Genomic DNA, 13,487 nt, shown 5'->3' on the forward strand with positions numbered 1-13,487 from the left:
TTCCACGCCACTTATCAGTTTCAATCGACGCCTATCTGATAGAATGCTGTGTTCCTCGCTATTTTCGCATCGCCGTATCCATAGACTCCGCCAAGTGATGTCGCAGCGGGCGCATGATGCAAGTATCAAAGCTTTCTATTGGGTAGCGTTGGTAGCGTTGCCAGAGCGGACGGGAAAGGCTCCACCCCTTTGGTACTTTCCCACCTTTTCCGGCTCCCGAAATGGTGATATCAACGTGGGCACAGTTGACGTCCTCTGAGCAGACCAATGGGCAAACAAGAAACCCCCTGGCAGCCACTAGTTCAATATAGAGTGAGTGGCACTCGTAGCTGGCGATAGGGCTCCCCATAGTTCATTAAAGTGGCGCGTCTGTGTGAGCGAAGATTGCAGCTCACAAGTCGACCAGTGACAAGCTGTCTTGACAGGTAGGTTGTCTTGGTGTCTCTTGATACCCTAACGTGGTGCTCCATTGATTCATGGACCTTGCAGTTTCTGGGATACATTATCAGGTGGACGGCATTATCAGGCCCCGGCTGCGAGATACGGCGGCGCCGCGGAGTAAAGGTGGCGGCAGTGACATGTTACACATTTTCAGTAGTCTCCTTCTACTTCTCGTCACCTTATTTGCTGAAGGTGCGGAACACGCGGGCGGCCATGCGGGGTTCTGGTCGGTGTAGAGGTTTAGACCAGTTCCACACCTCCGCTTTCAACTCAAGGCGGCCCACAACGTCCCGCTTCGCACCGCTCATTGTCCGTTTCGTCCGCTTCGTGGCCCGTGTCGGTCTCACTGACTCCCGACCGGAACCCGCTGCACTGAGAACTGACCAAGCAGAAGCTTCGGATACGGTTCATTCCTTCTGTGTGCTCGTGTTATCTTGATAAAACTGTGTCGACGGGTGTCACATGCCTAGTATTCGAAAACAACTAGCAGATATCATTGCCACTTCACATCCGTCCCACCAGCGCCTCCCCACTGAAGAACGCCTCCCCACTGAAGAAAAAACCTGAGTCGTATCTCTCGGTACGCTAGTCCTTGCGGGCACATCCTCTCCAAAATGTTCACTGAACTCTGGCTTTGGTCAAGACTGTCACGACAACAGCGCCATGCACCCCGTCTTTCCACACCACCTTCCCACCTGCCGTCACAACCTCCTTCCCGCTCTATCACACTGCATGCATCTATCGTAGGCTGTACACTCTACTCGTCGTCCTCGTCCTCGTCCTCGGCAAACTTCCTTCGCTTGTCCTTGCCCTTCTCCTTCCTCTTCCTGTCCTTCTTCTCCTGTGCCGTCTCCCTGGGCGCCTGGACCCTAGACTTGGGCTTGTGCAAGGCCTTGGGCTTGGCATTGTCTGCGACCTCAAAGGCCTTGGCAGTTCCAGCTCCGAGCATCGTCGGGTGGGCAGCCGAGCGGACAACCTCGTCGACAATGACGCGCGAGCCCGATGTGGGGTAGCGGGCACTGATACCACGAGCAAGGAGGGGCTCGGCCAAAAGCTGGGCAAGCTGGTGCTTGAGCTTGGGGACGTTGGCACTCTTCTTGGTCTGCTTCTTGCTTCCCTTGCGGGTGAATGGCGCGTCGGGGTCGTGCTCCTCGTCCGAGAACATGGAAGGGTCAATGTCCAGGTCCATGGCCTCGGCGGCCTCCTCGAGCCAGCTACGGTCGTGTGACTCCTTCTTCACCTCGTGCTGGGTCTTTTCAATCTGGCGGGCGAGAGCGATACGCTCCTTGAGCTTGGGGAGGAAGCCGCCTTCAATCTCGAGGTCACCGGGAGCGGCGTCGCGGTCGAGGCTTTTCAAGAGGGCACGCTGCACGGCGCGGTCCTCGGGCGAGACGATCTGGAGGGCGAAACCAGGGTTCTGGGCACGCGCAGTACGACCCGAGCGGTGGACGTAGGCGTCGGCGGTGCGCGGGAGGTTGAAGTGAATGACGTGGTCGACGTGGGGGATGTCGAGACCACGGGCGGCAACGTCTGTGGCAATAAGGACGGCATTGGGGTTAGACTTGAACCTGTCGAGGTTCTTGAGACGCTGCTTCTGCTGCAGCTGCGAATGCAAGGGGTAGACAGGCATCTTGAGCTCCTCAAACAGGGGAATGAGGCGACGGATACCGTCAATGCTTCCCGTGAACACGAGCGAGCGGCCGGGGTAGCGGAGGAGGAAGTAGTACAGGTACAGGTCCTTGTCGGCCTGCACACACTCGATCATGCTCTCGCGCAAAGTGGCAACGAGACCGCCCTCTGGTGACAAGTCGATCACCTCGGGGGCAGCGTCACGGAAGTCGAGCTTCTCCACGAGGTCCTCGAGAGCCGACGCCTTTCTCTTGCCCTTTGACGGCTTGCGCTTGCGCTTCTTGAGGTTTTGCTGGAGGTCCTTTGACAAGGTGGCCGAAAACACAAACGTCTGCATGTCCTCGCGAGCCGAAGTCTCGGTCAAGGTGGTGGCGGAAGCAGCAAAGACGGGGTCCTCGTCGTCGTCGGTGGGCTGGACGTAGTTGCGCTGGGTGAGGCCGACAATAGTCTCAAGCTCGGCGAAATGACCAGTCTCGATCATACGGTCCGCCTCATCGATAACAAGGAAGCGCACGGTGCGGATCGACGCGGCGAGAATGTCGTCCGTCTTGAGCAAGTCCCAGAGACGACCAGGGGTGGCGACAAGAATGTCACAGCCGCGGTCGAGAATACGCTTCTGCTTGTGGGCCGAGAGACCACCGACGACAGTACCGACCGAGATACGAGGAGGCTTCTTCTTGTCACCTTCCTCGTCCTCGTCATCCTCATCCTTGGCCAGAGCCGCGGCAACGACCTTTGAGAGGGCGTCGTTGACCTGAATAGCCAGTTCACGCGTGGGGCAGAGAACGAGCGCCGACAGAGGACGGCGGACGCCGGCGCGGGGGACAGGCTGGCGGAGAACATGGCTGAGGATGGGGAGCGAGTATGCAAGAGTCTTACCGGAACCCTGTCAAAGTTAGTCTCTCTGCTTCTCAAGGTAACCTAAACTCACAGTCTCGGCAACACCGACAACGTCACGACCGTCCAGACCAATGGGGACGGCGCGCTGCTGGATCTCGGTGGGGCGCACAAAGTCGAGCGCAACCATTGCACGCTTGATGAGGGAGTGGACTGAGACGCCAGTCCACTCGGGGAGGAGACCATCGTCGAATGTTGGCTCAGGCTCGACAACGTCCTCGTCATCCTCGTCATCCATGTCGGACGCGTCCAGGCCGGCAAAAGTCGGGAGGTCCTCGTCATCCTCAGCCTCTGCAGCCTCGTCATCCTCGGCCATCTCCTCGTCCGACTCCTCAATCTCCTCTGCCTTGCGCTTTCCCTTGGTGTCCTTTGCCTGAACCCGTCAGCTTTGTCGTCACAACTGATCTTGCTACTCACCAAGAAACGGGCGGTACGCCTGCCTTCTCCATCATCCTCCCACTCGATAGCCACGTCGTCGAGCTCCTCGAGCATCATCATGCCGCCACCGCCGTCCATACCGGGAAGCGTAGAGGTGTTGACGGTCTTCCATTTCAGCTCGTTGGCCTTGAGCCTCTGTCGAGGGGCGGGAGTGACATCGACGGTGGAAGAGGACGAAGCAGAGGCCTTTGCGGCCTTCTTGCCCTTTGCTGTCTTTGACGAGCGGTGTTTTGCCTTTGCGGCCTTGAGGACGTCAGAGAGACGTGGTTTGGACGACTTGTCCGTAGTCATTGTGGATAACTGGTGGTGTGCTGAACAGAGGGGACGTTTAATGGGTCCTGCTGGTGGTGTCTCCAACGGGTGTCAACTTTTGAGGGTGTGCCTGGTGGCGACGGCCGCAGAAACCGACCGTGGGAAAACTGCGTGCAAAAACGGAGTTGGCGGATGCATCTCCGTTTTTATTGTTTTTGTTTTTGTTTTTGTTTTTTGCCGGACGGATGGGGTGGCGCCTGGCTGGGCAGATGGGCGTCTGGTGGGGCTGTCTCCTCGTTGCAACACGCTCATGGCTTTGAGGACAGTATGACAGTATTGCAGACCTTGCAAGAGTTCCAGCGAGACAAGACCCGCACATTCCGCTTGGAGCGAAAGTGCCCTGTGCGGCGACTGTCGCCAACTTGTCCTTGGCCAATGGACAGGTTTAGACCGTTAGCCTCACGCTTTGTCCAGGTCCAAGATCTCATGCTGTGAGCCCGGTGCCTCTGTCAAAATGGCAGGTGAACAGATGGGCGAGGCGGCGTTTCGTGCATCAAGCATCAAGACGGCGGTGTCGAGGCGGTGAAACGGGGTACCCTGTGCCTCGGAACTTGGCCTGTCCACAGAGCTGTGGTCGTCTGACGAGTCAGCAGCGTACCGTCCATGTTGGCTCATATCTGACATTGTGTTCCTAACATGACCAAGTGTGAGCAGAGAGAATTTCCACTGCTTCAGTCCCCCGTCGGTTCATGTGTCGACCAGTGTCCCAGTGAGGTACTTTGTCCCAACGCAGAAGCTCATCTGGCGCCACAGGAACCACAATGTTCCCCAGGCGGCCACATTGCATGGACCGTACTGATCTCAGCGTCGCAACCAGTGCCTCTATTTGCGTTCGCCGCCAGAAAACAAGCTCAAGGCTCCAGCAGCGAGTGTCCTTGCTCACCGTCCACCAGATGTGATTTATTCAACGGCATGACAGTGGGAGCTCTCTCTCTCAGCAGGACCGAAAAGGCCATGGGATCGGTTGCTCGGAGCTGATAATCTGTATCTTGTACCTGGCTCTTGCTGACTGCCACCATCGATCCATCACTCTACTATTCGTGACCAAAAATGAAACATGTAACCAAGAAGTGTCGCGCTGGTCGGGGACTGGACGGACCGGCGGTCTCACCATTAGATGCAACACAAAGTGACGCCATCACACAGCCCACAGCCTCTGCAACCCTTCTGGTGCGCATGTGCACGCATCTCCCTCCATGTGCCTTGCCTCCTCTGCGCGCACTCTCCGAGAGGTCAAACCTGCGTCATCGCGAGCCATGCGCTCTGGGCTTGACCCACAGCAACATTCCACGCGTGTGATTTTTCTCGTTTCGTTCCGTAGCAACCCGTTCACCCATTGTCACACCTCGCTACGTCGCTGCTGCCGAATATCACACTACTGCCTACCGCTACCCTTTGCCGTTATCGTGGGTGGCTTTCGCTTGGGCCGTGGGCGGTTGCTGGCGGACTGCAGATTTCCGCGGATTGTCCTTGGCAGTGGCAGTGGCCAGGACAGACGGAACGTCAATGCAGCAGTACATAGTGCCATACGGGGTACCATTGAAACGACGCCACGCCCACCGCATCCACATCCGCAGGCCGCAGGTGCGTGCCTGCGGCATTGGCATCGAGGGTTTAGTTGACATGGCTGTGATCTGTTTTGCGTATCCATCCCATACTGTGTAGTCGTGCAGGTGGTGTCAGCTTTCCGCCATGTCCTGTAACTGGGCGTTTTCGACTTGACACTTGCGACATGCCACAAGTCAGCAAAAAGCACTGTCACAAGGCCTCCCAAACATGGCTGATAATGGGATGTGACGGTGACGCAAGCCGTCCCGGCCCTTGTTCTCTCTCTACATTGCCTGTGGTCCTCTTAGCCTTCGCTTGGTACTGACTATGTGTTTCGGTCCCGCGGTTTGATGTTTCCGCTGGTCCGAAGTGTACGGATCCTTGGGCTTGGTTGGGCTGCATCCGCGCACTGTGTCTCGTCCGCTGCCCCCACCAAATACTGCAACGCATCGGCGTGCGCCGCCGTCGCAACCAGAACGGACCCACTGGACATGGGGCTTTCACATCGGACGCGACGAGGGTGCGGACGACACTGACGACACGGGAGCGAAACACAGGGTCTCAAGCTAGTCACCAGAACCTGTGACGTTTCTCACAGTGAGGGTCGCGAGTCGAGAGTGCAGCAGAATGGGCGTGGTGGGTGATGCTCTGTCTGTCGGCTTCGGCAAAGCGATTAGTGTATGACACACCCATGTGCCCAGGCTGGACCACAGAGACGACCTTGGCCTGTGACCACCAGCCAGACAAGAAGACTTGCGAACAGCGCTGACCGACTGACTGACTGACTGACTGCTGCGTTGCATTCCAGACTCTCCGACGGTAAAAAAAGGTCGGAACGCACGACCTGTCGCACTGGCGGGCACTGGCACCATTCTCAAACGTCAGGCCAGGCACGCGGCACGGCGAGGCCATGCAACATGTTCACAAGATCACAAAGCACAACACTCACAACATGTACACTGTGGTTCCCTCGCAGTGCCAAGCGGGCCGCGGGAGCAGCGGAAGACGCCGGGAACGCGTGGGTGGGGCTTTGGGGCGGCAGTCGTTGTCGTTGTCCTTGCGACGACGCGGGCGGAATGTTTAGTCGAGACACGGTGTAAACAATGCCCGAGTGACCCCACACCAAAAGCAAAATCCCCCGAGAAGACGACGACAAACATGACAGAACGTAAACACGGGACGGCGGCCGGTGTGAGCCCCAACTTCAAGAAGCAAGGGCCACAGATCACAGATGAAATGGGTCCAAACATTGCGATTCCAGTCTGATTCCAGCCAGGTCCGTGTGTGTCATCAGAGCAGCCAGGGTGGCTTGGTTGGCTCAAGCCATCGATCAACTGCGATCAATTTGCACACCACCTGTGCCCCCCGTCTAGAGTGTTCCGTGGCCTGTCTTCGACGGACTCTTGTGACAGTCAATGCGCTTGCATGCTCTGCCAACCTATAATTGTCCTGATGGGAAACCTACTAAAAACTATCAACTCGAGGTGGCGTACTACTAACTATGGTAACGTTAAAGGGGGGCGGAAAATGAAAGAAGGCAGCAAAAAAGTGGTGGCAATGTTCATGGTTGGTCGTTAAAGAGGGAAAGGGTGGCGGAAGCAAGGGAACGGGCGGGTAGGCGGAGAAAAATGAGCTTGACGATTGCTGATACAGTCCATTACAAATACAGCGTCCTTGGTGTGTGTGGTGGTGGTGAAGTTTAAATTGGGAACTATAGGATGGCGCTAGGTCCCTTGAAGCGCTGCCGGGACTGGGAAGGATAGGCTGCGGCTGCCTGCAGAAGTGGATGAGAGATGAAACAAAACTTGGGGTGTTGTGGTTGATGTGGGTTTTAGCCGATACGCGCCTTGCAGGCATCGCGCTTGGCACGGTGGCGGAGAAGAGCGTCGCTGCGGGCAAAGTTTTGTCCACAGTCGCCGCACAGGAAGCTCTTTTCGTTGCGGTGGGTGGTGGCGACGTGACGGTCGCGATCGTGCTTGCGCACAAAGCGGGCGTCGCATTCTGGGTCGGCCTCGCACTTGAAGGGACGGTAACCGACGTGGGTGCGGACGTGCGAGTCGACGGCCGACTTGCGCATGAAGATGCGTCCCGACGAACCAGCACACTCGTCAAAGCAGCATCGGAAGAACTTGGACTGCTTCTCGGCTGCCTTGTTAAACTCGCTGCCGATCTGGTAACACCACCTGAAGCAAGCGTCGACGACGGGCTCGGGTGTGGCGTACATCAGGCGGTCGGTCAAGAGCTCGAGGGCCGGGTTGGGGATCAAGGAGCGCTGAGGCGTGATCGTAAACGCAGCCTGGAACTCTTCGATCGAGACGGGCAGGAGACCTTGCCCAATCTCAACCAAAGGCTCATCGTCAAAGTTGATTGGCATCGGAGGCGGGGCTGGGTGCGCGTCGCTGTCGACCTTGGGCTTGACCTTGCCTTTGGGTCCAGGTTTGAGGCAGGTGCCAACACGCTTGCTGGTCACACGCTTGCGGGGAGGCGATTTCGAGCCACCACCAGGCTGACCGTAACCAAGATGGCCAGGTTCGAATGGCACGTACTGGAACGAGGTGTAGGTGGCGACTGGCGGAGGCGGTGGGATTGCTGCAGTGCCGTAGACCGGGCCTGGGCGACCAAGTGCTTGGCCAGGCGCCTGTGGCACCGAGGTGGAACGCAGCATCGCGCCAACATTGTTTGGGTAGCCCGAGGCAAATGCCAGCTCCGAGTCACTTGAGCGGCGAATGTGAGCGGAGGAAGGAGGGAGCAGCGGGCGGCCAATACCAACAGCGCCACTCATGTGCTGCAGCTGAGGTGAGAACTGGTTGTGTGTCATTTGCGGCGACATCCCTTGCTGCTGGTGCTGCGGGTACTGTTGAGGTGCGAGCTGCTGGTGCGGGATGGTAGGTGAGTAGCTCAGCACTTGTTGCTGCTGCTGCTGCAGCGGTTGTTGTTGGGACATGTGTGTGGGGATAGCAGTGGCCGGCTGGGTGCCTGGGCAAGAGTTGGGACGGGCGAGAGGCAGGGAGCGGGGGGCACTTTGGCGTTGAACAGCTGGTGGCATGGGTGCACTGTGGATCATGGGCGAAGTGGAGGGCAGGGAAGGAGTTGCCGGCGGCTGGGGGACCTGGTATGTCGACATGTCGGAAGCGTTGGTGTACCGGAGGCCAAGCGCTTGCTGTTGGCCCATTGGCGTCCATTCGGCGGGAGCTGAGGAAGGTGCCTCGGGAATTGTCGCGAGCGCAGAGTAGGAGAATGCACGCGCGTGCCCATGGCCATGCTGTGCTTTGGAGAGAGCGGCAGGAGTAACTCCAGACCCGGTGCCCGGAGTAGCAGCACCGTTAGCTGGGGCAGCGACGTTGTTGACAGGTGCTTGGTACGCCGAAGGCGCAAATGACTGCGGGTGCTGTGCGAGAGGCGGCGCCGACATGGGACCGGGCGAGGTCGTGTTGCTGAGGAAGGGGGAGGTGGGGTCGGCGGCGGCTGCGACGCCGTTAAACGCCATGGTAGCACCAGTCGACACAGACCGCTGCAGGACACGAGGCTGCGACTGGGGGATTGGAATGAAAATGTCTGGAAGGGAGCCCTGGCGTTTGCGCTTGCCCAGAGGGGCAGGTTGCTCGGGACCACTTGGCTTGCGTTCGAGGGTAAACGACGCCGACGGCTGCTGCTTGTGGACCTGCATCATCGGCACCGCATGTTGCTGATGCTGGTGGTGCTGGTGGTGGTGGGGATCTCCGGACAGGCTGTTGTTATTGTGGTTGTCCGCTGCGGCCAGCTGGCCATTGCACTGCTGAGGGGGCAGTTGTTGGTTGACATGCCATGCAGGGGAAGTCATATCGTTGGTGCCGTCATATGAGCGTGACGCCTCCTTCAGGCGTGATGGGTCGATGGAACCGACAAAGCCTGGCTGGGGGATGTTGGGAGTCTCGAGGGAGGAACCGCGAGACGATGGCGTGGAGACACCGAGAACAGACTCGATGCCAATGTGGTCCATGTTGGTGAACCACTCTGTCGAGTTGTGGCCATGAATGTCTGTGAGGCCAAAGGTTTGCTCGAATGGCGACGAGTTGTCGCCATACTGCTGCTGCTTGTAGTTTGCCTGATGGTTGGCAAACTGGACACCCATGTCGCCCAGTGGTGGACGGGCCGGCGAGTCATTGACGCCGTTGGTGAACGCCTTGATAAAGTCGTCCACGTCAATGACGTCTGGTTCTCCAGAAGAGAGCATGGCCATCACTGTGGGGAGGGGGGAGATGTTTAGTGGGCCAGTTCTAAAACAGATATAAGGGAGGAGCCGTGCGCACTCACCGAGTCCTAGGCCGGGGGCCGTGGTTGTGGAACCTGCGCGGACGAGGTCGCACGGAGAGGTGGGGGATGGGGAGGAGCAGACAACAGACAATCCCAAATGGTTGTCGGTCGTGGTCGCAGAAAGAGGAAGGTGTGATGTCTCGAGGCCAAACAAGTTTGGCAGTGGGCTTGTTGGTACTGCGCAGGCGTGACACACAGTTGATGGAAGAGTGGGGGTAGGTTGCTATGCAGTGGTAGAGGCTCGTCCGCTATGCTTGTTCAAGGCTATAGCTGGCGTTGTCTATATGCGTGGGTGTGTGTGTGTTGTGGTGTCACTGGAGCATGCGGGATGAGATGTTTGGTGGTAGCGATGGTGTTGATAAACAAGGGCGAAAGAGCTGGCACGTTGCTGTTTCGTCTGGGTGGAGGGGTGCCTGTTTGCAGCTTGTGCACAGGAAGGGGGAGGGGAGAGAGGTGGAGAGAGAGGGAGAGAGAGGGAGAGAGAGGGGGAGAGAGACAGCAAGATATGAGGTGTGTGTGTGTGTGTGTGTGTATGCACTAGGATGGATGTTGAGATGATGGATGGTGATGAGGAGGAGACAAGGATGGGGGGGGTTGTGGGATGTTTGGGTCGGAGGGGGGGGGGTTGTGTGGTCATATGTTTAGTCCCCGGCCGTCGGATTCGTCGTCGCCCCCCATCCCATCCGTAACCCGCAAGCCGTCCGTTGTAGTGTCCTGGCGTAATCTGGCTCGCTCTCTCTCTCTCCCTCTCTGTGCTCTCGTTGCATGCATTCCGACTGCGCGGGTTCATGCATTCGGGACCTGATTCTCTTCATACTCTGTGCATGCATGTCCCTGGGGGAGGGAGCGGGCGATGGACTCTTTAAGCCTTTACGCTCTCTCTCCTCCGCTGGGCCCAACGCCAGTGCGCCAGACATGCCTGCCAGACGGGACAGACGGCACAGGCGACTGCAGCGACGGGGGATCGCCATGAGAGTCATGTCGTCTGGCCTGTCTCTGCTGTCGTCCCTGACAGGACACACTCGTGTAGAGTCAGGACAGATTGCTTGGCCTGCCCATTTGCCCATTTGATGGACGACGGACGGCTGCCAGCTGCGTTTTTTTTTTTTTTTTTTCTTCTGTCGCGAGGGACGGCGCAATCGTACAGACAAAGGTGTGTTTGTTTTCCAGGGCCGATGAGAGCAAGATGGCGCCAGTCTGCCTCGTGCCGCGCTTGCGGAGTGGAGCTACGGAGCTATAGAGTGGGTTCATTGAATGGGGAGCACAGGGGAGCGACAGAGAGACAAGACAGTGACAGACAGCGACAGCGAGAGGCCGATCCGAACGGCCCAAACACCGGTCTGGCAGCCAGAGGCCAGAGGGCCAGAGGCCAGAGGGCACAATGGCCGAGAAATCAGTCGCGTCGGGTCGTCCGTTCCCTTTTTGCTTGTTTTTTTTTGGTCCCGCACCCCCGGTTGGTTCCGCGCGCTCCACGCGACGGATGTGTCACGTGTCACGCTTAGGGCGAAGAGATTACATAGTTGCTTATGTAATCTAGTCTTTGTATCCTTACATAAGCTTGCGCGACTCTGCTATATTACGTAATTTTTAAAGTGGCCCAGCGACAACGACGACCCACGCCCGCACCCGCGCGATGCGATGTGAGGCCCCACTACCCCGCCCCCGCACTCGTCGTCTTTGTGTCTCTTCCTGTGTCTCAACTCTTTCCACACACACCCCGCTTCGCATCCAGGCCATCCATCGACAGGCAAACAGCAATGGACAGCTACGAAGCAGTCATAGACCCCGAACTTCAAGACATCTCCCCTCCTCCACCGCCCACAAAGGGTAGACAGACCGGCACAAAACGCAAAGCCGCCCTTCCGCAACAGCCCACCACCACCCCGGCTACAAACACGCGTCTCACACGCCGACAAGCAGCCGCCGCCGCCGCAGCCATCGCCACCCCAGACCACAAGGAATCATACTCACCAAGGCATCCAGGCGACGAGCCATCACGCGGGGAAGAAGAAAACTTGATCGGGTACGAATGGGCCAACGCTGTGAGTTTTGGGAACAAGGCGGAGAAGGAGGGAGCGCTAGCACGGGGATGACGCTGACAGCGGCGTGTCCAGAAACGATCCCGCCGTCGGTCACCCTCTGCGCACGGTGGCCATTCTAGCAGACCCCACACTCCATCGCAGTGGACAAGCTCAGCCCATGCGTCGGCTCATCCCTCGGCCCATCCTTCTCCGGGACACGGCGGTATCGACAACTTGGCCGCGGCAGCAGCGGCATACCAGAGCAACACTGTAAGTTTTCTGCATCTCGACGGAAGGAACGTTGTGGGATCGTGGTGCGTTTATCGCATATCGCAACAAGAGACACTGAGCGATGAAGGATGAGCTCGTCGTCTCCCCACCAATACCCCCCTCCTCCTCCCCGCAAAATGTTCATTCGCAAGGTCTGACATTGCGCAGCCTCAACCACCCCCGCCACGATACCCTTACCCGTTTGGCCTGACGCCGTTCCGGTATCCTTGCCTTACGCCTCACTTACCCCCGCCACCCCCCGGGGACCCGACCAACCCCAACTTTCAGGCGTATGACCCGTACCACGGCATGGAGCGCGCCGAGGATGCTCACCACGAGGAGCAGCAGGACAAGGAGCAGCTGCAGCAGCACACACACCACCACCACCACCACCACCACCACCACCACCACCAAGATCCTCCTGAGGACTACCACGAGCTGCCTCCAGTCGAGCGGACAGAGCACACCACGCTGGCGGCACTCTTATCGGCGACAGAGGCGGCAAACGGGTTCGACATGGGCGTGGGATCGGCGCCGTCGTCGCGACCACGCACGCCAGCCGACCGGGGCAGGTAGAGCTCGGAGATTATACACACTCCCTGCCTTGGGCCCGGCGCGACGAAGAGGTAGCAAAATACACCCCCAGGACAGCCGGTGTCCTCAGTCGGAGGTGGTGGTTGGGATATGACGGCGGCAGCGACCGGCGACGCAGGGAGACGCGTCGTGAGAGGACCTGTGCATAGTCGACACACAGGCATTCTTGCCTTTTGAACATTCCCCCCCCCTTTTCTCTTTTTTTCCCTTTGTGTATCACCCACATGTATAGCGGCCGAGACTGCACCAAGATAACAGCAAAGTGTTCCGGGTGTATGGCCGGCCGTCGGGCCGGGAAACGTGGTGACCGGTATGTGAGCAAAGCATCTCTCTTCAAGACTGGCCGGCGGACTGGATTCTCGGACATGTGTCCCGTTACATGAGGAATTCGTCCATGTGAGCATTGCGTGCGTGCGTCTCGTGGGATGACATCAGGAATGCACAACTCACAGCACGCGGACATTGCGCCATTTGGGCGTGGGAGAAATGAGACAACGTGTGACGATGGTCGGCGTTGACCAGGCGAGGTCCTCGTGTGACCCCGACACTTGTGTGCGTGGCCTGGGTGGGGATATCATCCATTGGTGGGCGACACGTTTTCGTCTGGAACGCGATGAGCTTAAAGAGCGTGAGACTCGCCAGAGATCAGAGTTCCACAGATCCAGAAGCATGGCGGGAAGCCATTTGGCCATGCGATTCATTGCGTATTGGCATAAATGGTCGTCGACAAACTGTCGGACAGGCTCTGTGTGTCCTGCGTAACAGGACTTGCTGTCTCGGGCGGCATATGGCAGGCGGCAGGCGTTCTTTTGAGTCGCATACATTTCATGTCCGATCTCTCTCCCCCACCCACCCACTCTTGTTCCTCGCAGCATGGCAGCTGATGTTGCGCAGCAAATACAGTGCAAGAGTCGTACCTGGACATGCTGGACATGCTGGACAAGCGCCAACACACGTTGCCGCCAATTCGCTAGGCCGGCGAGGGATCGGAATAACAAAGGGACAATGGGGCCTAAATGAAAAAAAAAACAAGCGGCACACATT

General features: G+C 58.2%; 3 protein-coding genes across 3 annotated transcripts; 1 reads left to right on the forward strand and 2 right to left on the reverse strand.

The window, feature by feature from the left end:
- Positions 1–1,198: 1,198 nt before the first annotated feature.
- On the reverse strand, positions 1,199–3,696 carry MAK5 (ATP-dependent RNA helicase; the record flags this gene model as incomplete). Its single annotated transcript, XM_028622070.1, has 3 exons — positions 1,199–2,956; positions 3,002–3,340; positions 3,385–3,696. The coding sequence occupies 3 exons, from the start codon at positions 3,694–3,696 to the stop codon at positions 1,199–1,201; spliced, it is 2,409 nt and encodes an 802-aa protein (XP_028478522.1).
- A 3,400-nt stretch (positions 3,697–7,096) lies between these two features.
- EHS24_006668 (uncharacterized protein) lies at positions 7,097–9,484 on the reverse strand (the record flags this gene model as incomplete). The annotated part of the gene is made up of 1 exon (XM_028622071.1): positions 7,097–9,484. The coding sequence occupies one exon, from the start codon at positions 9,482–9,484 to the stop codon at positions 7,097–7,099; it is 2,388 nt and encodes a 795-aa protein (XP_028478523.1).
- Positions 9,485–11,315: 1,831 nt separating this feature from the next.
- EHS24_006669 (uncharacterized protein) lies at positions 11,316–12,425 on the forward strand (the record flags this gene model as incomplete). The annotated part of the gene is made up of 3 exons (XM_028622072.1): positions 11,316–11,600; positions 11,673–11,849; positions 12,018–12,425. The coding sequence occupies 3 exons, from the start codon at positions 11,316–11,318 to the stop codon at positions 12,423–12,425; spliced, it is 870 nt and encodes a 289-aa protein (XP_028478524.1).
- Between the last annotated feature and the right edge of the window lie 1,062 nt (positions 12,426–13,487).

The sequence above is a fragment of the Apiotrichum porosum genome (assembly GCF_003942205.1).
Source record: "Apiotrichum porosum strain DSM 27194 chromosome Unknown scaffold_3, whole genome shotgun sequence".
NCBI lineage: Eukaryota > Fungi > Basidiomycota > Tremellomycetes > Trichosporonales > Trichosporonaceae > Apiotrichum > Apiotrichum porosum.